At 52.9% G+C, this 25243-nt stretch overlaps 1 protein-coding gene across 1 annotated transcript in view; it reads right to left on the reverse strand.

Annotated features, from left to right (window-relative positions):
* The window catches only part of LOC128692697 (E3 ubiquitin-protein ligase HERC2), a 133406-nt gene that overhangs the window by 84536 nt on the left and 23627 nt on the right, over positions 1 to 25243 (reverse strand). The window contains exons 7-8 of the mRNA XM_070081259.1: positions 17277 to 17484; positions 178 to 372 (exon numbers count right to left, since the gene is read on the reverse strand). Coding sequence (XP_069937360.1) covers positions 178 to 372; positions 17277 to 17484 — 403 coding nt within the window. The remainder of the gene's footprint in view (positions 1 to 177; positions 373 to 17276; positions 17485 to 25243) is intronic.

A 25243-nucleotide genomic window follows, 5' to 3' on the forward strand; every position in this document is an offset into this window, starting at 1 on the left:
TCTCATATCTAGGCCCAAATTTACTGCTCACAGGTTATCTGAGAGAGCTGAGCTCATGGTGTAGAACTATGGGATCGGCCCTGGCTTCAAAGCCGTAGACCAACAGGACCAACCTCGAAAGGGTTAAGAAAAGAAGGCACAGACAGCAGATACATTGTACTGATAGATGATACATACCCAGGTATGTAAACATATTCATGTGATGAGATGAACTGACTTGTGGGTTTAGTAAGAAACAATCACGTGAGGTTCCAGCTTCATCTCTACCATTGGGTGTTGGAATAAGCAGTGGTAGTGATCCATTCATGAGTTCATCACACATCTCTGCTACACTCTCACTATAGCCACCACCACAGTCATCAACACTTTCACCTGTGGATATTAGTAAATTTATAACCAAAAAGCACAAGAGTAATAAATGCAAATACTATTCAAAGTGCTGTTGACCCCTGTTGAAAAAACATTCTCATAATGTAATTTCAAGAAGAAAAAGGCACAATACCATGACTGGAACAATACACAAATATCCCACATGTAGGAGGAAGCTTATGATGTTTCTGTCAGGACTTGGACAATTTACAAGTCGGATCAAAACCTTGTCATTAGCTTCTCTCTCCTGTGTGTGGGATATTCGTGAAAAGTAATTTCAAATAACGACCAAATAAAATTCTGGACACACCCACCCCAGCTCAACAACCACTTACCACTCGAACAATGACCAGATTCCAGGCTGCCAACTACCCCCTGTCCTCTACATCATCAGTTAAAATGTGAGGAAAATAGGGATAATATTCATTCATTCACTCTCTCTCTCACACATTCTCTCATTCTTTCTCTCTCTCTGAATAATAAACTTACAAAATTACACTGGTGCAAATGTGGTGGTCTGTGCACAATTTATGTATTTGCAATTCTGCCCATTTGAGTTCCATATTAAGCCAATTCTACTACTCAATTTGATTTAATTCCTAGCTATTTTGCTGGTATGCAGCTTTATCAATTGATCAAAAGAAAATGGTCACTAGACTATCTGTATGTACTCTTTAAAGTGAACAGAAGTTGGTAATTTGTCCAATTATACACAAAATTCAATAAATTCCATATCACCAATAGAATTCAAAACAAATACTGTAGGCATTTGAGCTACTAAGCAACTTTTCCTTAGTCCACCAGACCTCTCCTATACAGTGAATCCCCGGGTTTCGGCCGCAATCCATTCCAGGAAACGGCCATAAGGCGAAGCATTATTTCCCATAAGAAATAATGTAAATAAAATTAATTAGTTCCAGACCCACAAAAATATTCACAAAAAATACATTTTTTAAAGAATAACTATAGTTTTACATACACACAACACAGATAAATACATATATATTATACAATACATAAATTACAGTTTAAATAAACATTAAAAATAACAATCCTCAAAATAGCAAGGGTCACTCCGATCCATAAAGGAGGTGACCAAGCTGACTTGAATAACTATAGACCAATATCTAACTTACCACTGCTCTCTAAAATCTTTGAAAAATTAATTCATAGACGGATCTATTCCTACCTCGCTTCACAGAACATATTAAACCCTTGTCAGTTTGGATTCAGAAATAATAAAAGCACAAATAACGCTATCATACACATGCTAGAACTAATATATACCACACTCGAAAAGAAATAAGTCCCGCTGGGCATTTTCATTGATTTACGTAAAGCTTTCGATACAGTCGACCATGAACTACTGTACTCCAAATTAATGCACTATGGTATCAGAGGCCACTCCCTCAACTACCTAAAGTCATACCTTAGTAACAGAACTCAATATGTGTATGCAAATGATGCAAACTCCTCCACCCAACCAATCACAGTAGGAGTCCCACAAGGAAGCATCCTTGGACCACTCCTCTTTCTTATCTACATTAATGATCTAACGAATGCATCACAGCTACTCAAACCCATATTATTTGCAGATGACACTACATATGTATTTTCCCACCCAAACGCAGTCATACTAGCAAGCACAGTCAATGCTGAATTACAGAAAATATCTGCCTGGATGATGACTAACAAACTTACCTTGAACACTTATAAAACCTATTTCATTCAGTTTGGAAACAAAGCTGCAAATGATCCAATTAACATTACGCTAAATGGATCATCAGTCACAAGACTCACAGAGGGAAAATTCCTAGGTATCCACCTTGACAGTAGCCTTAAGTTCCGGACACACATACAACAAATCACCACGAAAATCTCCAATACTGTAGGCATACAATCAAAGATAAGGTACTACATTCCACAATCAGCTCTCCTTGCACTGTACCATTCACTCATATAGCTTTATCTTACATATGAAATTTGTGCATGGGGATCAACAACATCCAATCACCTAAAACCCCTAATAACCCAGCAAAAGGCAGCAGTAAGAATGATAACAAATTCCCACTCCCGCCAGCATACTCCACCAATTTTCAAAAGTCTGAATCTGCTTACCATTAAGAACATCCATATACACAAATAACCTGCACATAAAAGAGAGAAGCTTACGACGACGTTTCGGTCCTACTTGGACCATTGACATACTTATTCATGTGCCTACTACATACACAGAACAATACACGCAAATATAAACCCTTCACTCAAACTTTTCCTCACCAACCTAAACAGGACACGTGACCACAACACAAGACACAGATCTCTTTTTGATATACCTCGTGTCCATATCACACTGTGTAAAAACTCTATGCACGTAAAGGGTCCCAAAATATGGAATTCATTACCAGAAGATATTAAAGTAACCCAGTCTGAAAATCAATTTAAGACTCTTCTCAAAAGCCACTTAATCACCCTAGACTAAATGCTAAATACTCAGTACACACTTACTCACCTATGTTCTCCCACATCATAACTGAAACAATCACATTGAACCTTTTATCCATTGTTGACAGGAATATAATTGAATCATTGTTTTTCACAAAAGCATTTTAGAATATAAATACGTATATCTTTGTATTATACAAATTTTGATTCATTTATAATTAATATTCTACTGTACAACTATGATATACTATTTCTTAGTATAAGTAGAATGTAAGCCAATAATGTTAAGTTGGCCCATAATGCGAAGGCATAATAGAGGCTCTCTTTGCATTGCATTGCATTGCAATCGTGTCATTACGATTTCGTGAGACATCCCACTATTGTATATACACAATCTCAATGTACTGTTTGCAAAGACATTAAATAAATAAATAAATTTACTTACCTTTATTGAAGAGACTTGCTGGCATGTGGAAGATAGGGGGAGGAGAGAGGGAGGACTTATTGCTTGCAAGGGGAATCCCCTTCCACAAAGACTTTAGGTAACAAGTCCTTATCTAGGGTTTCTTCCTTTCTTTGTCTTTTAAGGCCACTAGGACCAGCCTGAGAGTCACTAGACCCCTGTTGCACAAAATAACTGTCAAGAGTGCTGTGTCCTTGAAGTGGGACAAGGTTTTGTCACTGAACATGTTGCAGACATGTCTTGTTTCAGCTTCGTCAGGGTGCTACTTTTCAACAAAATTTGCAACTCATTCCACTTTGCACACTTTTCACAGTCACAATTAATTAATTAATTAATGGCTGGCTGGCTGGCTGGATACCTGGCTGGATGGCTGACTGGATACCTGGCTGGATGGCTGACTGGATACCTGGCTGGATGGCTGACTGGATACCTGGCTGGATGGCTGACTGGATACCTGGCTGGATGGCTGGCTGGATGCCTGGCTGGATGGCTGGCTGGATGCCTGGCTGGATAGCTGGCTGGATGCCTGGCTGGATGCCTGGCTGGATAGCTGGCTGGATGCCTGGCTGGCAGGCTGGATGCCTGGCTGGCAGGCTGGATGCCTGGCTGGCAGGCTGGATGCCTGGCTGGCTGGAAGCCTTGCTGGCTGGATACCTGGCTGGCTTGATGCCTGGCTGGATGGCTGGCTGGATGGCTGGCTCGATGCCTGGCTGGTTGGCTGGCTGGATGCATGGCTGGCTGGCTGGGTGGCTGGATGACTGGCTGACTGGATGCCTGGCTGGCTGGATGACTGGTTGGCTGGCTGGATGCCTGGCTGGCTGGATGCCTGGCTGGCTGGATGCCTAGGTGGCTGACTCGCTGGATGCCTGGCTGGCTGGATGCATGGCTGGCTGGATGCCTGGCTGGCTGCCTGGCTGGATGCCTGGGTGGCTGGCTGGATGCCTGGCTGGCTGCCTGGCTGGCTGGCTGGATGCCTGGGTGGCTGGCTGGATGCCTGGCTGGCTGGCGGGCTGGATGCCTGGCGGGCTGGATGCCTGGCTGGCTGGATGCCTGACGGGCTGGATGGCTGGCTGGATGCATGGCTGGCGGGCTGGCTGGATGCCTGGCTGGCTGGATGGATGGATACCTGACTGGCTGGATGCCTGGCTGGCTGGATGCCTGGTTGGCTGGATGGATGCCTAAGTGGCTCACTCGCTGGATGCCTGGCTGGCTGGCTGGATGCATGACTGGCTGGCTGGCTGGATGCCTGGCTGGCTGGCTGGATGCCTCGGTGGCTGGCTGGCTGACTGGATGCCTGGCTGGCTGGTTGGATGGCTGGCTGGTTGGATGCCTGGCTGGCTGGATGCCTGGCTTGCTGGCAGGCTGGATGCCTGGCTGGCTGGCTGACTGGCTGGCTGGATGCCTGGTTGGATGCCTTACCGGCTGGCTGGATACCTGGCTGGCTGGCTGGTGCCTAGCTGGCTAGATGCCTGGCTGGCTGGATGCCTGGCTGGCTGGCTCGCTGGATGCCTGGCTGGATGCCTGGCTGGCAGGCTGGATGCCTTGCTGGCAGGCTGGATGCCTGGCTGGCAGGCTGGATGCCTGGCTGGCTGGCTGGATGCCTGGCTGGATGCCTGGCTGGATGCCTGGCTGGCTGGCTCGCTGGATGCCTGGCTGGATGCCTGGCTGGCAGGCTGGATGCCTGGCTGGCAGGCTGGATGCCTGGCTGGCAGGCTGGATGCCTGGCTGGCTGGCTGGATGCCTGGCTGGATGCCTGGCTGGCTGGATGCCTGGCTGGCTGAATGCCTGTCTGGCTGAATGCCTGGCTGGCTGGAAGCCTTGCTGGCTGGATACCTGGCTGGCTTGATGCCTGGCTGGATGGCTGGCTCGATGCCTGGCTGATTGGCTGGCTGGATGCATGGCTGGCTGGCTGGCTGGCTGGATGACTGGCTGACTGGATGCCTGGCTGGCTGGATGACTGGTTGGCTGGCTGGATGCCTGGCTGGCTGGATGCCTAGGTGGCTGACTCGCTGGATGCCTGGCTGGCTGGATGCATGGCTGGCTGGATGCCTGGCTGGCTGCCTGGCTGGCTGGCTGGATGCCTGGGCGGCTGGCTGGATGCCTGGCTGGCTGGCCGGATGCCTGGCGGGCTGGATGCCTGGCTGGCTGGCTGCCTGGATGACTGGCTGGCTGGCTGCCTGGATGACTGGCTGGCTGGATGCCTGACGGGCTGGATGGCTGGCTGGATGCATGGCTGGCTGGCTGGCTGGATGCCTGGATGGATGGATACCTGACTGGCTGGATGCCTGGCTGGCTGGCTGGATGCCTGGTTGGCTGGATGCCTGGCTGGGTGGATGCCTAGGTGGCTCACTCGCTGGATGCCTGGCTGGCTGGATGCCTGGCTGGCTGGCTGGCTGGCTGGATGCATGACTGGCTGGCTGGCTGGATGCCTGGCTGGCTGGCTGGATGCCTGGCTGTCTGGATGCCTGGCTGGCTGGTTGGATGCCTGGCTGGCTGGATGCCTGGCTGGCTGGATGCCTGGCTTGCTGGCTGGCTGGATGCCTGGCTGGCTGGCTGGCTGGCTGACTGGCTAGCTGGATGCCTGGTTGGATGCCTTGCCGGCTGGCTGGTGCCTAGCTGGCTAGATGCCTGGCTGGCTGGCTGGCTGGCTGGCTGGCTGGCTGGCTGACTGACTGACTGGCTGGCTGGATGCCTGGCTCGCTGGATGCCTGGCTGGCTGGCTGGCTAGATGCATGGCTGGATGGCTGGCTGGCTGGATGGCTGGCTGGCTGGATGCCTGGCTGGCTGGCTGGATGCCTGGCTGGCTGGATGCCTGGCTGACTAGCTGGCTGGATGCCTGGTTGGATGCCTGGCCGGCTGGCTGGCTGGATGCCTGGCTGGCTGGCTGGATGTCTGGCTGGCTGGCTGGATGCCTGGCTTGCTGGATGCCTAGGTGGCTGACTCGCTGGATGCCTGGCTAGCTGGCTGGCTGGCTGGCTGGCTGGGTGGCTGGCTGGATGCCTCGCTGGCTGGCTGGATGCCTGGCTGGCTGGCGGGCTGGATGCCTGGCTGGCTGGCTGGATGCCTGACTGGCTGGCTGGCTGGATGCCTTCCTGGATGGCTGGCTGGATGCATGGCTGGCTGGATGCCTCTGCTGGCTGGCTGTATACCTGGCTGGCTGGCTGGATGCCTGGCTGGCTGGCTGGATGCCTGGCTAGCTGGATGCCTAGGTGGCTGACTCGCTGGATGCCTGGCTGGCTGGATGCATGGCTGGCTGGCTGGCTGCCAGGGTGGCTGGGTGGCTGGCTGGATGCCTGGGTGGCTGGCTGGATGCCTGGCTGGCTGGCGGGCTGGATGCCTGGCTGGCTGGCTGCCTGGATGCCTGGCTGTCTGGATGCCTGGATGGCTGGCTGGATGCCTGGCTGGCTGGATGCCTGGCTGTCTGGCTGGCTGGATGCCTGGCTTGCTGGCTGGCTGGCTGGATGGCTGGCTGGCTGGCTGGATGCATGGCTGGCTGTATGCCTGGTTGACTGGATGCCTGGCTGACTGGATGCCTGGCTGGCTGGCTGACTGGCTGGCTGGATGCCTGGCTGGCTGGATGCCTGGCTGGCTTGATGCCTGGCTGGATGGCTGGCTGGATGCATGCCTGGCTGGCTGGATGCATGGCTGGTTGGCTGGATGCATGGCTAGTTGGCTGGATGCCTGGCTGGATACCTGGCTGGCTGGCTGGACGCCTGGCTGGCTAGATGCCTGGCTGGCTGGCTGGATGCCTGGCTGGCTGGCTGGATGCCTGGCTGGATGCCTGGCTGGCTGGCTGGATGCCTGGCTGGCTGGCTGGATGCCTGGTTGGCTGGCTGGATGCCTGGCTGGCTGGATGCCTATGTGGCTGACTCGCTGGATGCCTGGCTGGCTGGATGCATGGCTGGCTGGCTGGATGCCTGGCTGGCTGGCTGGCTGGCTGGCTGACTGGATGCCTGGCTGCCTGGCTGCCTGGCTTGCTGGATGCCTGGCTGGCTGGCTGGATGCCTGGCTGGCTGGATGCCTAGGTGGCTGACTCGCTGGATGCCTAGGTGGCTGACTCGCTGGATGCCTGGCTGGCTGGATGCATGGCTGGATGCATGGCTGGCTGGCTGGATGCCTGGCTGGCTGGCTGGATGCCTGGCTGGCTGGCTGGCTGGCTGGATGCCTGGCTGGCTGGCGGGCTGGATGCCTGGCTGGCTGGCGGGCTGGATGCCTCGCTGGCTGGATGCCTGACTGGCTGGATGCCTGGCTGACTGGCTGTCTGGATGCCTGGCTGGCTGGATGGCTGGCTGGATGCCTGGCTGGCTGGCTGGCTGGATGCCTGGCTTGCTGGCTGGCTGGCTGGATGCCTGGCTGGCTGGATGATTGGCTGGCTATCTGGCTGGATGCCTGGCTGGCTGGATGCCTAGCTGGCTGGATGCCTGGCTGGCTGGATGCATAGCTGGCTGGATGCCTGGCAGGCTCGCTGGCTGGATGTCTGGCAGGCTGACTGGCTGGATGCCTGGCTGGCTGGATGCCTGGCTCGCTGGCTGGCTGGATGCATGGCTGGCTGGCTGGCTGTATGCCTGGATGGCTGGCTGGTTGGCTGGATGCCTGGCTGGTTGGCTGGATGCCTGGCTGGCTGGATGTCTGGCTGGCTGGATGCCTGGCTGGCTGGCTGGATGTCTGGCTGGCTGGATGTCTGGCTGGCTGGCTGGATGCCTGGCTGGATGCCTGGTTGGCTGGCTGGCTGCCTGGCTGGCTAGCTGGCTGGCTGGATGCCTGGCTAGCTGGCTGGATGCCTGGCTAGCTGGCTGGATGCCTGGCTAGCTGGCTGGATGCCTGGCTAGCTGGCTGGATGCCTGGCTGGCAGGCTGGATGCCTGGCTGGCTGGATGCCTGGCTTGCTGGCTGGATGCCTGGCTGGCAGGCTGGATGCCTGGCTGGCTGCCTGCCTGGATGCCTGGCTGGCTGGCTGGATGCCTGGCTGGCGGGCTGGATGCCTGGCTGGATGCTTGACTGGCTGGCTGGCTGGCTGGATGCCTGGCTGGCTGGATGCCTGGCTGGCTGGCTGGATGCCTGGCTGGCTGGCTGGATGCCTGGCTGGATGCATGGCTGGCTGGAAGCCTGACTAGCTGGATGCCTGGTTGACTGGCTGGCTGGATGCCTGGCTGGCTGGATGCCTGCCTGGCTGGCTGGATGCCTGGCTGGCTGGATGTCTGGCTGGCTGGCTGGCTGGATGCATGCATGGCTGGCTGGCTGGCTGCCTGGATGGCTGGCTGGTTGGCTGGATGCCTGGCTGGTTGGCTGGATGCCCGGCTTTCTGGATGTCTAGCTGGATGCCTGGCTGACTGGCTTGATGTCTGGCTGGCTGGCTGGATGCCTGGCTGGCTGGACGCCTGGCTGGATGCCTGGTTGGATGGCTGGATGCCTGGTTGGCTGGCTGGATGCCTGCTTGGCTGGCTGGCTGCCTGGATGCCTGGCTGGCTGGCTGGATGGATGCCTGGCTGACTGGCTGGCTGGCTGGATGGCAGGCTGGCTGGATGCCTGGCTGGCTGGATGCCTGCCTGGATGCCTGGCTGGCGGGCTGGATGCCTGGCTGCATGCTTGGCTGGCTGGCTGGATGCCTGGCTGGCTGGATGCCTGGCTGTCTGGCTGGCTGGATGGATGGATGCCTGGCTGGCTGGATGCATGGCTGGCTGTCTGGCTGGCTGTATGCCTGGCTGGCTGGATGCCTGGCTGGCTGGATGCGAGGCTGGCTGGCTGGATGCCTGGTTGGCTGGGTGGCTGCCTGGCTTGCTGGCTGGATGTCTGGCTGGCTGGATGCCTGGCTAGCTGGCTGGATGCCTGGCTGGCAGGCTGAATGCCTGGCTGGCTGGATGCCTGGCTGGCTGGCTGGATGATTGGCTGGCTGGATGCCTGGCTGGATGCATGGCTGGCTGGATGCCTGACTGGCTGGATGCCTGGTTGACTGGCTAGCTGGATGCCTGGCTGACTGGATGCCTGGCTGGCTGGATGACTGGCTGGCTGGCTGGCTGGATGACTGGCTGGTTGGCTGGATGACTGGCTGGCTGGATGCCTGGCTGGCTGGCTGGATGTCTTGCTGGCTGGCTGCTTGCTGGCTGGATGCATGGCTGGCTGGCTGGCTGACTGGCTGGCTGCCTGGATGACTGGCTGGTTGGCTGGATGCCTGGCTGGATGCTTGACTGACTGGCTGGCTGCCTGGCTGGCTGGCTGGCTGACTGGCTGGCTGGCTGGATGCCTGGCTGGCTGGCTGGCTGGCTGGCTGGCTGGCTGGCTGGCTGGCTGGCTGGCTGGATGCCTGGCTGGCTGGCTGGATGCCTGGCTGGATGCATGGCTGGCTGGATGCCTGACTAGCTGGATGCCTGGTTGACTGGCTGGCTGGATGCCTGGCTGGCTGGATGCCTGCCTGGCTGGCTGGATGCCTGGCTGGCTGGATGTCTGGCTGGCTGGCTGGATGCATGGCTGGCTGGCTGGCTGCCTGGATGGCTGGCTGGTTGGCTGGATGCCTGGCTGGTTGGCTGGATGCCTGGCTGGCTGGATGTCTAGCTGGATGCCTGGCTGGTTGGCTTGATGTCTGGCTGGCTGGCTGGATGCCTGGCTGGCTGGACGCCTGGCTGGATGGCTGGATGCCTGGTTGGATGGCTGGATGCCTGGTTGGCTGGCTGGATGCCTGGTTGGCTGGCTGGCTGGATGGATGCCTGGCTGACTGGCTGGCTGGATGGATGCCTGGCTGACTGGCTGGCTGGCTGGATGGCAGGCTGGCTGGATGCCTGGCTGGCTGGCTGCCTGCCTGGATGCCTGGCTGGCGGGCTGGATGCCTGGCTGCATGCTTGGCTGGCTGGCTGGATGCCTGGCTGGCTGGATGCCTGGCTGTCTGGCTGGCTGGATGGATGGATGCCTGGCTGGCTGGATGCATGGCTGGCTGTCTGGCTGGCTGTATGCCTGGCTGGCTGGATGGCTGGCTGGATGCGAGGCTGGCTGGATGCCTGGTTGGCTGGGTGGCTGCCTGGCTGGCTGGCTGGATGCCTGGCTAGCTGGCTGGATGCCTGGCTGGCAGGCTGAATGCCTGGCTGGCTGGATGCCTGGCTGGATGCCTGGCTGGCTGGCTGCCTGCCTGGCTGGCTGGCTGGATGCCTGTCTGGCGGGCTGGATGCCTGGCTGGATGCTTGGCTGGCTGGCTGGCTGGCTGGATGCCTGGCTGGCTGGCTGGCTGGATGATTGGCTGGCTGGATGGCTGGATGCCTGGCTGGATGCATGGCTGGCTGGATGCCTGACTGGCTGGATGCCTGGTTGACTGGCTGGCTGGATGCCTGGCTGACTGGATGCCTGGCTGGCTGGATGACTGGCTGGCTGGCTGGCTGGATGACTGGCTGGTTGGCTGGATGACTGGCTGGCTGGATGTCTGGCTGGTTGGCTGGATGCCTGGCTGGTTGGCTGGCAGGCTGGCTGGCTGGCTGGATGTCTGGCTGGCTGGCTGGATGCCTGGCTGGCTGGCTGGATGCCTGGCTGGCTGCCTGGATGCCTGGCTGGCTGCCTGGATGCCTGGCTGGCTGCCTGGATGCCTGGCTGACTGTCTGGCTGGCTTGATGCCTGGCTGGCTGGCTGGATGCCTGGCTGGCAGGCTGGATGCCTGGCTGGCAGGCTGGATGCCTGGCTGGCTGGCTGGATGCCTGGCTGGCTGGCTGCCTGCCTGTATACCTGGCTGGATGCCTGGCTCGCGGGCTGGATGCTTTTCTGGCTGGCTGGCTGGGTGCCTGGCTGGATGGCTGGCTGGCTGGATGCCTGGCTGGTTGGATGCCTGGCTCTCTGGCTGGCTGGATGAATGCCTGGCTGGCTGGATGCATGGCTGGCTGTATGCCTGGTTGACTGGATGCCTGGTTGACTGGATGCCTGGCTGGCTGGATGCCTGGCTGTCTGGCTGCCTGGCTGGCTGGATGCCTGGCTGTCTGGCTGGATGCCTGGCTGGATGGATGCCTGGCTGGTTGACGATGCCTGGCTGGCTGGCTTGCTGGATGCCTAGCTGGCTGGCTGGCTTGCTGGATGCCTGGCTGGCTGGCGGGCTGGATGCCTGGTTGGCTGGATGCCTGACTGGCTGGCTGGCTGGATGCCTGGCTGACTGGATGCCTGGCTGTCTGGATGCCTGACTGGCTGGATGGCTGGATGCCTGGCTGGATGCCTGGCTTGCTGGCTGGCTCGCTGGATGCCTGGCTGGCTGGATGCCTGGCTGGCTGGATGCCTGGCTGGCTGGCTGGATGCCTGGCTGGTAGGCTGGATGCCTAGCTGGCTGGATGCCTGGCTGGCAGGCTGGATGCCTGGCTGGCTGGATGCCTGCCTGGATGCCTGGCTGGCGGGCTGGATGCTTGGCTGGCGGGCTGGATGCCTGGCTGGATGCTTGGCTGGCTGGCTGGATGCCTGGCTGGCTGGATGCATGGCTGGCTGGATGCCTGACTGGCTGGATGCCTGGTTGACTGGCTGGCTGGATGCCTGGCTGACTGGATGCCTGTCTGGCTGGCTGGCTGGATGACTGGCTGGCTGGCTGGATGCCTGGCTTGCTGGCTGGCTGGCTGGATGCCTGGCTGGCTGGATGCCTGGCTGGCTGGCTGGATGCCTGGCTGGCTGGCTGGATGCCTGGCTGGCTGGATGCCTGGCTGGCTGGCTGACTGGCTGGCTGGCTGGATGCCTGGTTGGCTGGATGCCTGGCTGGCTGGATGCCTGGCTGGCTGGATGCCTGGCAGTCTGGCTGGCTGGATGCCTGGCAGGCTGGCTGGCTGGATGCCTGGCAGGCTGGCTGGCTGGATGCCTGGCAGGCTGACTGGCTGGATGCCTGGCTGGCTGGCTGGCTGGATGCCTGGCTGGCTGGATGCCTGGCTGGCTGGCTGGCTGGATGCATGGCTGGCTGGCTGGCCGACTGGCTGGCTGGCTGTATGCCTGGCTGGCTGGCTGGATGCCTGGCTGGCTGGATGTCTGGCTGGCTTAATGCCTGGCTGGCTGGCTGGATGTCTGGCTGGCTTAATGCCTGGCTGGCTGGCTGGATGTCTGGCTGGCTGGCTGGCTGGATGATTGGCTGGCTGGCTGAATGCCTGGTTGGCTGGCTGGCTGCCTGGCTGGATGCCTGGCTGGCTGGATGCCTGGCTAGCTGGCTGGATGCCTGGCTAGCTGGCTGGATGCCTGGCTGGTAGGATGGATGCCTGACTGGCTGGCAGGATGCCTGGCTGGCTGGCTGCCTGCCTGGATGCCTGGCTGGCTGGCTGGATGCCTGGCTGGTGGGCTGGATGCCTGGCTGGCGGGCTGGATGCCTGGCTGGATGCTTGGCTGGCTGGCTGGATGCCTGGCTGGCTGGCTGGATGCCTGGTTGGCTGGCTGGCTGCCTGGATGCCTGGCTGGCTGGCTGGATGGATGCCTGGCTGACTGGCTGGCTGGCTGGATGCCAGGCTGGCTGGATGCCTGGCTGGCTGGCTGCCTGCCTGCCTGGATGCCTGACTGGATGCCTGGCTGGCGGGCTGGATGCCTGGCTGCATGCTTGGCTGGCTGGCTGGATGCCTGGCTGGCTGGATGCCTGGCTGTCTGGCTGGCTGGATGGATGGATGCCTGGCTGGCTGGATGCATGGCTGGCTGTCTGGCTGGCTGTATGCCTGGCTGGCTGGATGGCTGGCTGGATGCGAGGCTGGCTGGCTGGATGCCTGGTTGGCTGGGTGGCTGCCTGGCTGGCTGGCTGGATGTCTGGCTGGCTGGATGCCTGGCTAGCTGGCTGGATGCCTGGCTGGCAGGCTGAATGCCTGGCTGGCTGGATGCCTGGCTGGATGCCTGGCTGGCTGGCTGCCTGCCTGGCTGGCTGGCTGGATGCCTGTCTGGCGGGCTGGATGCCTGGCTGGATGCTTGGCTGGCTGGCTGGCTGGCTGGATGCCTGGCTGGCTGGCTGGCTGGATGATTGGCTGGCTGGATGGCTGGATGCCTGGCTGGATGCATGGCTGGCTGGATGCCTGACTGGCTGGATGCCTGGTTGACTGGCTGGCTGGATGCCTGGCTGACTGGATGCCTGGCTGGCTGGATGACTGGCTGGCTGGCTGGCTGGATGACTGGCTGGTTGGCTGGATGACTGGCTGGCTGGATGCCTGGCTGGCTGGCTGGATGTCTTGCTGGCTGGCTGCTTGCTGGCTGGATGCATGGCTGGCTGGCTGACTGGCTGGATGTCTGGCTGGATGCCTGGCTGGTTGGCTGGCAGGCTGGCTGGCTGGCTGGATGTCTGGCTGGCTGGCTGGATGCCTGGCTGGCTGGCTGGATGCCTGGCTGGCTGGCTGGATGCCTGGCTGGCTGCCTGGATGCCTGGCTGGCTGCCTGGATGCCTGGCTGACTGTCTGGCTGGCTGGATGCCTGGCTGGCTGGCTGGATGCCTGGCTGGCAGGCTGGATGCCTGGCTGGCAGGCTGGATGCCTGGCTGGCAGGCTGGATGCCTGGCTGGCTGGCTGGATGCCTGGCTGGCTGGCTGCCTGCCTGTATACCTGGCTGGATGCCTGGCTCGCGGGCTGGATGCTTTTCTGGCTGGCTGGCTGGGTGCCTGGCTGGCTGGCTGGATGCCTGGCTGGCTGGCTGGATGGCTGGCTGGCTGGATGCCTGGCTGGTTGGATGCCTGGCTCTCTGGCTGGCTGGATGAATGCCTGGCTGGCTGGATGCATGGCTGGCTGTATGCCTGGTTGACTGGATGCCTGGCTGGCTGGATGCCTGGCTGTCTGGCTGCCTGGCTGGCTGGATGCCTGGCTGTCTGGCTGGATGCCTGGCTGGATGGATGCCTGGCTGGTTGACGATGCCTGGCTGGCTGGCTTGCTGGATGCCTAGCTGGCTCTCTGGCTTGCTGGATGCCTGGCTGGCTGGCGGGCTGGATGCCTGGTTGGCTGGATGCCTGACTGGCTGGCTGGCTGGATGCCTGGCTGACTGGATGCCTGGCTGTCTGGATGCCTGACTGGCTGGATGGCTGGATGCCTGGCTTGCTGGCTGGATGCCTGGCTTGCTGGCTGGCTAGCTGGATGCCTGGCTGGCTGGATGCCTGGCTGGCTGGATGCCTGGCTAGCTGGCTGGATGCCTGGCTGGCAGGCTGGATGCCTGGCTGGCAGGCTGGATGCCTGGCTGGCTGGATGCCTGCCTGGATGCCTGGCTGTCTGGCTGGATGCCTGGCTGGCGGGCTGGATGCTTGGCTGGCGGGCTGGATGCTTGGCTGGCGGGCTGGATGCCTGGCTGGATGCTTGGCTGGCTGGCTGGATGCCTGGCTGGCTGGATGCATGGCTGGCTGGATGCCTGACTGGCTGGATGCCTGGTTGACTGGCTGGCTGGATGCCTGGCTGACTGGATGCCTGTCTGGCTGGCTGGCTGGATGACTGGCTGGCTGGCTGGATGCCTGGCTTGCTGGCTGGCTGGCTGGATGCCTGGCTGGCTGGATGCCTGGCTGGCTGGCTGGATGCCTGGCTGGCTGGCTGGATGCCTGGCTGGCTGGATGCCTGGCTGGCTGGCTGACTGGCTGGCTGGCTGGATGCCTGGTTGGCTGGATGCCTGGCTGGCTGGATGCCTGGCTGGCTGGATGCCTGGCAGTCTGGCTGGCTGGATGCCTGGCAGGCTGGCTGGCTGGATGCCTGGCAGGCTGGCTGGCTGGATGCCTGGCAGGCTGACTGGCTGGATGCCTGGCTGGCTGGCTGGCTGGATGCCTGGCTGGCTGGATGCCTGGCTGGCTGGCTGGCTGGATGCATGGCTGGCCGACTGGCTGTATGCCTGGATGGCTGGCTGGATGCCTGGCTGGCTGGATGTCTGGCTGGCTTAATGCCTGGCTGGCTGGCTTAATGCCTGGCTGGCTGGCTGGATGTCTGGCTGGCTGGCTGGCTGGATGCCTGGCTGGCTGGCTGAATGCCTGGTTGGCTGGCTGGCTGCCTGGCTGGATGCCTGGCTGGCTGGATGCCTGGCTAGCTGGCTGGATGCCTGGCTAGCTGGCTGGATGCCTGGCTAGCTGGCTGGATGCCTGGCTGGTAGGATGGATGCCTGACTGGCTGGCAGGATGCCTGGCTGGCTGGCTGCCTGCCTGGATGCCTGGCTGGCTGGCTGGATGCCTGGCTGGTGGGCTGGATGCCTGGCTGGCGGGCTGGATGCCTGGCTGGATGCTTGGCTGGCTGGCTGGATGCCTGGCTGGCTGGCTGGATGCATGGCTGGCTGGATGCATGGCTGGCTGGATGCCTGACTGGCTGGCTGGCTGGCTGGATGCCTGGCTGGCTGGCTGGTTGGATGCCTGGCTGGCTGGCTGGCTGGCTGGCTGGATGCCTGGCTGGTAGGATGGATGCCTGACTGGCTGGCTGGATGCCTGGCTGGCTGGATGTCTGGCTGGCTGGCTGGATGCCTGGCTGGCTGGCTGGTTGGATGCCTGGCTGGCTGGCTGGATGCATGGCTGGCTGGCTGGATGCATGGCTGGCTGGCTGGCTGGATGCATGGCTGGCTGGCTGGCTGGATGCATGGCTGGCTGGCTGGCTGGATGCATGGCTGGCTGGCTGGCTGGATGCATGGCTGGCTGGATGCATGGCTGGCTGGCTGGATGCCTGGCTGGCAAGATGAGAGCATAGGGTAATGTTCACTCAAGGATAAACAACGCTAGACTGGATCACGGCGCTTACGTGGGGAGGCGGACAGGTCTGGTACGCTGGCCAAAACCCAGGGCAACGGCTGAAACGCGGGACAAAATTTGGCCAAAAAACGCTGGCAAAACCCGAATTGGCTGATTCCCAGGGCAGCCAAAACCCGGGGTTTTAATGTATAACACTTGCCCCTCCATTTTAAACCTATTACATACAAAATCAAACTTCTACCCTATTTCTCAGATTAATAAAATATAACCAAAAATGACTGGTCATAAGATCGACCAAGGAGAAAGGGGCCTAACTTCCTCAAAAAAATTGCCAGAAGTTGAATATTTCTTCCACTTTGAGGCTTATTTCAAGCTACTTCTGGTTTGAAACTGACAAAAATCATCCCTATTTCACTAATATGTCTTCCAGTGTATCAACTGGTGGGGCAGATTTTTTTGTGATGCTGTGTACACCCTTCACAAAGACCTACTTTCTCGTGTCTGGGCCAAAATTTACCACTCGCAACATATTTAAACAACATGCAGTCTAAGAGAAGTCACAACCCTTCAACTGAGCAACGACAAAAACATAATGTGATACTTCTCTCTCTATCTTGATAATTTTTCATATGTTTTGTTATCCATTCATGAAGTGGGGATACAGTACCACACTATGCCTCTACTAAACACTAAATCCATCTCTGGAGAATCCATACTTTTAAATTCCATCAACAAAAAATTAATAGGAATTATATATGGAATATAAGGAATCCCCATCTCAACTTATAACATGGGCTTCCCTGGAAAAATAAGATTCACTTAATGCATTTTTAGATTAAAAAAACCATTCCTCCGATCCTTATGTCACTAAGGGAGGATTCACTGTGCAGTACAGCCTCTCCTCACTTAACAAAGGAATTCCATTCCTAAGACTACGTTGGTAAACAAATTTGTTGCTAAGTGAAGAGCATGCTATAATGGCAGTGGGTTTGTGTCAACCAACTTTGATATTATTTTAATGTCACCTTTGTACCATTTATAACATTTCTGGTATATTTTTAAATGTTTGTACAGTAATGTACTGTATATTGTAATAATCAGAATACAGGAAATCGGCTTTAATATACATTATTTAGGTATGCATACTGGTCTGAGAGTCTGTTGTAAGTCCGAGTCGTCAGTAAGCGAGTACGTTGCTAAGTGAGGAGAGGCTGTATTACAAATACAAATTTTAAAGTCCAGTACTGATTTTTGAAATTTAACAGGAATGGATTACTTAACTAACCAATGAATATAAAAATATCATCTATAGAAGAATTATTAAATAAAGCTATGAGCTTTAAGACTTTTCTACATAATAGAATAAAAACTACAGTAATTAAATGATAGAACTAATACTTACCAACAAACTTGACTTTCCACACACGGTGAGGCAGGAAGAGAGCATCAGGTGTTAACAGTGACATTTTAGCAACCATCTGACCAAACACAGATTTCATCCCGTCTGGACCAGCTAAGCCACCACGGGAACGAGAGCGCTTTACACTGATGCGGTTCAGTTCCACGATAGGACCATGCTGGCGGTCCCTCACCATTGTAGCTTGTACAACCTGAGTATATTGTACAATATGTTGAAAAAGGCATAAAATTCTGACAAGCTGATGATTTAAGATGCATGGGCAACAGTTGGGTATCTTTACTGCTGAAATATTTTGCCTACACAGTAGGCTTCTTCAGTCAAATACAGAGGCAGCAGGCACTGCACTGCATTAATTACCAGAGCTTTGGTAAGATGGGAAAGGCAGAAGGATGGGTAAGGATGGAAATATAGGAAAAGGATGGGTGGGAGGGATGGGAGGTGGGATAATAAAGATAAGTGGATTAAACATTTTGGAGAATTTTAATACAGGTGTGTGTGTAGTGTTTTTCATGAATACAGCCTCTCCTCATTTAATGACAGAGTTCCGTTTCCTTAGAATATGTTGGTACACGAATTCGTTGCTAAGTGAGGAGCATACTATAATAGTAGTGGGTTTGTGTCAACCATAATTGATATTGTTTTAATGCCACCTTTGTACCATTTATAACAATTCTGGTATATTCTTAAATGTTTATACAGTAGTGTACTGTATATTGTAATAAACAGAATAGAGGAAATCAGCTCTAATATACATTATTTAGCCCTTTCAGGGTTTTGGCCGTACTAGTACGGCTTACGCACCAGGGTCCTTGATGTACTAGTACTCATAAATTCCAGCGCCTTCAAATCTAGTGAGAGAAAGCTGGTAGGCCTACATATGAAAGAATGGGTCTATGTGGTCAGTGTGCACAGTATAAAAAAAATCCTGCAGCACACAGTGCGTAATGAGAAAAAAAAAACTTTGACCGTGTTTTTGGATTAAAACAGCAAATTTGCACTGTATTTTCGTATAGTATTTATTATTGTATTCTAGTTTTCCTGGTCTCACTGTATAGAATGGAAGACATACTACAGAAATTGAGATGATTTTGACTGGTTTTACAATGAAATGTACCTTGAAATTGAGCTCAAATAGCAGAAGTGTTCGATTTTTACCGAAGTTCAAAAGTAAACAAATCACGCTAAGCGTCCAATACACGTCAACTGGTGAGTCTAATATTCTTTCACAAGTGCGCTGATATTATTTATACCATTTCTACACTAATGCAGTAGTCTGCATAACAGTAAATCTTCTATTTTTTGTAATAATAAAAATTCAAAATGGAAAGCAAAAGAATGTAAGAGGGGCATGGGGACATGACTAATGAACAGAGGAAATGTTATTTTAGTGCCACAAATGTCTTTATTGTTTATTCTGGACCCTATTTGGAAATTGGCATCTTTTGAAATTTGTGTGAAATTGGCAAAATTGCTAAATTCTGACCACTGTATTGGATAGTTAAAATCAGTAAATTGGTGGTTTATTGGACTCATTTGATAGAAAAAATAGTTCTAGCAAAATAATTCTGATTTTTGTCGACTAGTACATTGGAATTGGCTGAAAATAGGGCTCAAAGTGGGCAAAATCGCCGATGCGATTTTTCCCACTTTGTGCCCACATTGTTGAGACCGCTAACTTCGCGAGAGCATAATTCCATAAGTTTTCCAACAAATTTCATACTTTTGGTGTCATTATGATAAGGAAAAGATTCTCTATCTTTTCATTAGAATTTTTTTTTTTTTTTTTTTTTTGAAGTTTGGGGGACCCTAAGAACAAGTCTCTGAGAGGGCCTGTGGACCCTGAAAGGGTTAGGTATGCATACTGGTCAGAGAGCCTGTCATAAGTCTGAGGCATTGGTAAACGAGTACATCGTTAACCCCTTGACTGTCGCGGTCGTATATATACCTCATAGGAGATACCGTGTTTGATGTATCTATATGCATAAATTCTAGTGGCTTCAAATCAAGCAGGAGAAAGCTGGTAGGCCCACATTTGAGAGAATGGGTCTCCATGGTCAGTGTGCACCATATAAAAAAAATCGGGGAGCCAGTGGTGCATTGTGGGAATGCCATTTCAGTTGCCCTTTTTCAGCATGTCTAGCGGTAAGAAATATGTGACTCCCCAGCAAATCTGGAACTCTTCTCTTCCCAAGTGATGCTCTAACGCAGATGGAAGTGTCAGTGAAGATCAATTTCATGATTTCGAGGAGTTTGAGACCAAAAGCAGAGGAGGAGGAGGAGGAAGAAGAAGAGGAAGAGGAGGAGAAGGAAGAGGAAGAGGAGGAAGAGAAAGAGGAGGAGGAAGAGGAGGAGGAAGAAGAGGAGGAGGAGGAAGAGGAAGAAGAGGAAGAAGAGGAAGAGGAGGAAGAGGAGGGAGAGGAGGAGGAGGGAGAGGAGGAGGAGGAAGAAGAAGAGGAAGAAGAAGAAGAAGAAGAAGAAGAAGAAGAAGAAGAAGAAGAAGAAGAAGAAGAAGAAGAAGAAGAAGAAGAAGAAGAAGAAGAAGAAGAAGAAGAAGAAGAAGAAGAAGAAGAAGAAGAAGAAGAAGAAGAAGAAGAAGAAGAAGAAGAAGAAGAAGAAGAAGAAGAAGAAGAAGAAGAAGAAGAAGAAGAAGAAGAAGAAGAAGAAGAATACGTAATAATAATAATAAGTAATAATATGTTCCCTTGAAACATGAAAAACAGTTCACCCATGACAGTGACAAGATTAGCGTAAACGAGGGTGGGGAGGGTGCAGCTGATAAGAAAAGATTAGATGACCACCCCCCTCGCTTTGTTTTCGCTGGTACACAAACATTTCTGTCTGTCTGCCAAGCTCCCTGTCTATCCATCTAGCTCTGTCTCAGAGAGAGCCACAAGACTGTGTCATCATCATGTTTACTCACATCTTCAAGCAGAGTATAGCACTTTGTCTGGATTTTTTTGGTTAGCCTAGGTAATTTACACTATGTATACTTGTATTTATGTGTACCTGTGAGACAGAGATAGACAGATAGAGAGAAAGAGACAGATTGAAACAGATAGAATGAGGGAGAAAGATAATTAGATAGAATGGAGGGGAAGCAGCATCCGACTCCACTGTTTTGACAGGCGGTAGCAGGAGTGAGTAATGAGATGATATGTCATTTTGACAGCTGCCGACTCCTGACTCAAAACAGTTACAGTATAAGCCACACACTCGCACACAAGACAAGCTTCCTGAATGAAGATAATAGCAGTTATATGAAAGTATCTAGTGACTATATATGTGTATATATATTATAGAAACCAGAAGGAAGAATGGAAGGCAGGAATGAAGGAAGGCGAGATCAAAGGAAGGAAAAAAGTAAAGACGAAGGAATGTAGGAAAGGAATGCAGGAAGGTAGGAAAGAAGGTAGGAAAGGAATGCAGGAAAGGAATGCAGGAAGGGAATGCAGGAAGGGAAGGAATGATGACACACAACCATTTACCTAGGATAACTACATAACACAACTGCCTGCTAATACTTTGAAGAAAACTCCTCAGACGAGGTGTTTTGTCTTTGCACATAAAAAAAAACTTCCACAAAAATGCACACACACTGGTTTTGTGTGTGAGGAGTGTAAAACACCATTGTGTATGACACCATGTTTCAAAGAGTTACACAAGCTGCAGAACTTCTAGGAATATGTCCAGTGACTGTATATTGGTATATACACCTACCATCCAACTTACGACCTGCTCGACTTACGACCGTGTTTTTTATGCCAAATTTCTGGGAAATAAACAACTATTTGTGTTGTACACAGTGTTTATCCTAAACCTTACAGTATAAAATACAGTACTAACAGCATAAAAAGTAAAGTAAAACATGAAATACCAAAATGAAACAATAAAATTAAGTCATTACAAAAATGTTTTGTTGATACTCAGTAGTAAAGTTCGACTTTCGACCATTTCGACTTACGACTGGTTTCTCGGAACCGAACTTGGTCGTAAGTCCGATGGTAGGTGTATATTATAGAACAATAGTAATAAACAATTTTTTTTATTGTTTGTTTTTGTAAACAAGTTTTGTAAACAATATATTGATAATTATGTTTGTGCTTATTGTGCTGTATACAATGAGTGTATATATGTACATTGCACCTTACTTTGGTCTCACAGGCCACAAAAGTTACGTGAAAAAATAAAATAGTGAAAAAAACAACAAACCTTCAAATACAAGTAAACAAAAGTTTACCGGGTGAGCGGCAGTCGCTGCTGTTGTCATACGTGGCTCATTTTCTGCAAACTTCATGCCTCTATATCTGGGTAAGTACTGATCGGAAAATTTTTGGGGGGGACTAAAACAATCAGAAAAATAATCTTAACATTTTCATAAGAATTTTTTTTTTTTTCAAATATTTTGCGACACCAGGAGACACTTCAGGATTGGGCCTTTCGACAGTCAAAGGGTTAAGTGAGGAGAGGCTGTACATGTAATTCATAGGATGGGGTATACCCCACTTCCCATCAGCTGCACACAGTTATACCAGCTGTATACAGTGGACCCCCGGTTAACGAACTTTTTTCATTCCAGTAGTATGTTCAGGTGCCAGTACTGACCGAATTTTTTCCCATAAGGAATATTGTGAAGTAGATTAGTCCATTTCAGACCCCCAAACATACACGTACAAACGCACTTACATATATACACTTACATAATTGGTCGCATTTGGAGGTGATCGTTAAGCGGGGGTCCACTACTTGCATGTTGCTGAGTCGGAAGGAGGGTCAAGTCACTAGCAACATGTTATTAGAGCAATAAATGCATTCCCGAGGGATGACAACCTCGTCTGTCTCTCTCCTAGGGCGACAAACACCCGCCGGGTAAATGCCAATAACAGGACATCTGACGCCTCAAAAATCAGAGCCCAAATTAGCAAAAAATAGGAGCTCTGAGGCTTATAACCAGTAAGGATACCATCGCTCCTAAGGACATCAGTACGGCTCAAGTTCTGAAGGACAAACATCCACCCAGGGCTTCCAGTACCAACATCGACCTCCCTGACATTGCAGCAGGCGAAGAACATCTAACCTTACAGGATGCTGACGTGTATAAAGCTGCTATGTCATATCCACAGGGCTCAGCAGGAGGTTTCACCGGTTTAAGGCCTCAACACTTAAAACAAATGCTCAATCCAGCACTTGGTGATGTTTCAGAGAAGCTGCTGTTTGAACTCACCAAATTTTCCAACCTGTGCCTGGCTGGCAGTGTCCCAGAGGTCATTAGACCCCTTTTCTTTGGTGCCTCATTGTGTGCCCTCCAGAAAAAGGATGGAGGAATCAGGCCCATTGCAATGGGCAACACCCTTCGGCACCTAGTCACCAAGGCTGCAGTAAGAAGGGTGAGTCAAGAGGCTGCTGCAATGCTGAAATCAACTCAGCTCGGTTTTGGTGTTCAACAGGGCTCTGAAGCAGCTGCCCATGCAGCACGAGTATATATCAACATGTCTGATGAAAAAGCCTTGATCAAATTGGACTTTGCCAAAGCTTTCAACTCAGACAGAAGGGATGCTGCTCTCCAAGCAGTTTATAGAAACTTCCCTTCCCTCTATCCCTTCATAGAATCGTGTTATAGTGTGACTTCCAAACTATTGTTTGGGGACCATGAGGGTGAGGGTGTGCAACAGGGGGACCCTCTTGCCCCCTTTCTATTCTGTTTGGTCATCAAGGAAGTCACAGAAGCACTCTCCAGTGAGCTCAATATCTGGTTCTTGGATGATGGTACCCTAGCTGGTATAACAGAATCTCTCCTAGAGGGCATCAGAAAAATTAAAGACATGGGAGAAAGCCTGGGCCTTTCTTTAAACCCCACCAAATGTGAAATAGTTTCTACCAATCGACAGATGATCCAGAATATTAGTGCTGTTTTACCAGGAGCATGAGCCATTGATCCAGCCAATAGCACTCTCCTTGGCGCTCCTCTTGGGCCCAATTCAATCTATCTGATCCTAGAAAAAAAAAATCAGACCTCCGGACGATGGAAGGCAGGATGAAAAACATTGGTACACATGATGCCTTCTACCTGCTCACCAGGTGCCTGTCAATCCCAAAACATACCTACTTTCTGAGATGCTCACCAGCCTTCAGCAGTTCGAAACTCGAGGAATATGACTCTCTCCTTAAGACCATGCGAGAGAGTGTATTGAATCTTTCCCTGGAAGATGGACAGTGGTTGCAAGCCTCACTTCTGGTCAGGCTTGGGGGGCTGGGAGTACGCAGTTCCTCCCAGATTGCTCTACCAGCTTTCCTATCCTCTTCCATAGCATCAGACGAGTTAATAAGACAAATTCTTCCTGAAAACCTCAGTGACTCAGCAGGAATACAGGGCCCTAACTATGCCAGTGCCATTGCTGAATGGGAGACTCTTGCAGCTCCAGCACCAAACCCTAGTGCAGCACTGGCTCACAGCCAAACTGGGATGGCCCAATCGCTGAAAAGGTGCTTGCCAACATGCTCAGGGCTGTAACATCAGACAGGGAGACTGTCCGTCTCCAGGCTGTGAGAGCACCTCACTCTGGGGACTTCCTCTAAACAGTTCCCATATCGGCAATGGGAACGCGCCTCGACCCTAAGACCCTCCGTATTGCAGTGGCTCTGTGCCTTGCTGCCCCAATTCACATGGCATATAGGTGTATCTGCGGCGAAGCGCATGCCGACCAATATGGTCTACATGGTCTTAACTGTTCCAAAACCAAGGGCTGGCATGCAAGACACAATGAGGTCAACGACATCATAAAGAGAACCCTTGCTACAGCTGGATGCCCAGCCGAGAGGGAGCCCTGATCACTAGCAGCCAACAATACCCACATCCCAGCAAACTGCTCCTACGGGATCACCATCTATCCTTGGAAGAATGGCAAGTTCTTAGCATGGGACTATACCTGTGTGTCCACACTGGCTAACACCTATATCTGTCACAGTGTCAGGCGACAGGGAGGAACTGCCGACCACAGGGAGGAGTACAATTTCAGCAAGTACAGGGATATAAGCCAACAGTATCAATCTGTCCCAGTGGGATCAGAGACCTTGGGATCATGGGGAAAAAATGCCATACATTTCCTTAAAGAATTGGGTGCCAGACTTACTGACACCACCAGGGACCCAAGGGCAGCCACTTTCATGTTCCACCACCTCAGTGTGACCATCCAGAGGGGAAATGCTTGCTGCATACTTGGCTTGCGTCCGGCTTTGGACGAGCTGGAGGAAATCCATAATCTTTAACATATTGTACCATTGTATTCATGTTTGTGTTTTCTGTAAATGAATTCTGTCTATTAATAAATTTTCCCAAAGAATATAAAATATAGGGGTGGCAGAAGAAAATATTCAAACAGCTCCGGGGAGAACCTTCAGTTTTCCAGGAGGTACATTTATTGTTTTCTCTGAGGATGAGGTCCCCAGTCCAGTTATAGAGGTAATACCATCTTTTAGGAGTGAAGAAGAACAGGATGTGAGTTTGGGGGAAGTGCGTGAAGCATTACGTAGAATGAAAGGGGGTAACGTAGAATGAAAAGGGGTAAAGCAACTGGAACTGACGGGATCATGACAGAAATGTTAAAAGCAGGGGGGGATATAATGTTGGAGTGGTTGGTATTTTTGTTTAATAAATGTATGAAAGAGGGGAAGGTACCTACGAATTGGCAGAGAGCATGTATAGTCCCTTTATATAAAGGGAAGGGGGACAAAAGAGACTGTAAAAATTATAGAGGAATAAGTTTACTGAGTATACTAGGAAAAGTGAGTGTACGGTAGGGTTATTATTGAAAGAATTATAGGTAAGACAGAATGCAGGATTGTGGATGAGCAAGGAGGTTTTAGAGTGGGTAGAAGATGTGTAGATCAAGTGTTTACATTGAAGCATATAAGTGAACAGCATTTAGATAAAGGTAGGGAAGTTTTTATTGCAT

The sequence above is a fragment of the Cherax quadricarinatus genome, chromosome 6, assembly GCF_038502225.1.
Source record: "Cherax quadricarinatus isolate ZL_2023a chromosome 6, ASM3850222v1, whole genome shotgun sequence".
Lineage (NCBI taxonomy): Eukaryota > Metazoa > Arthropoda > Malacostraca > Decapoda > Parastacidae > Cherax > Cherax quadricarinatus.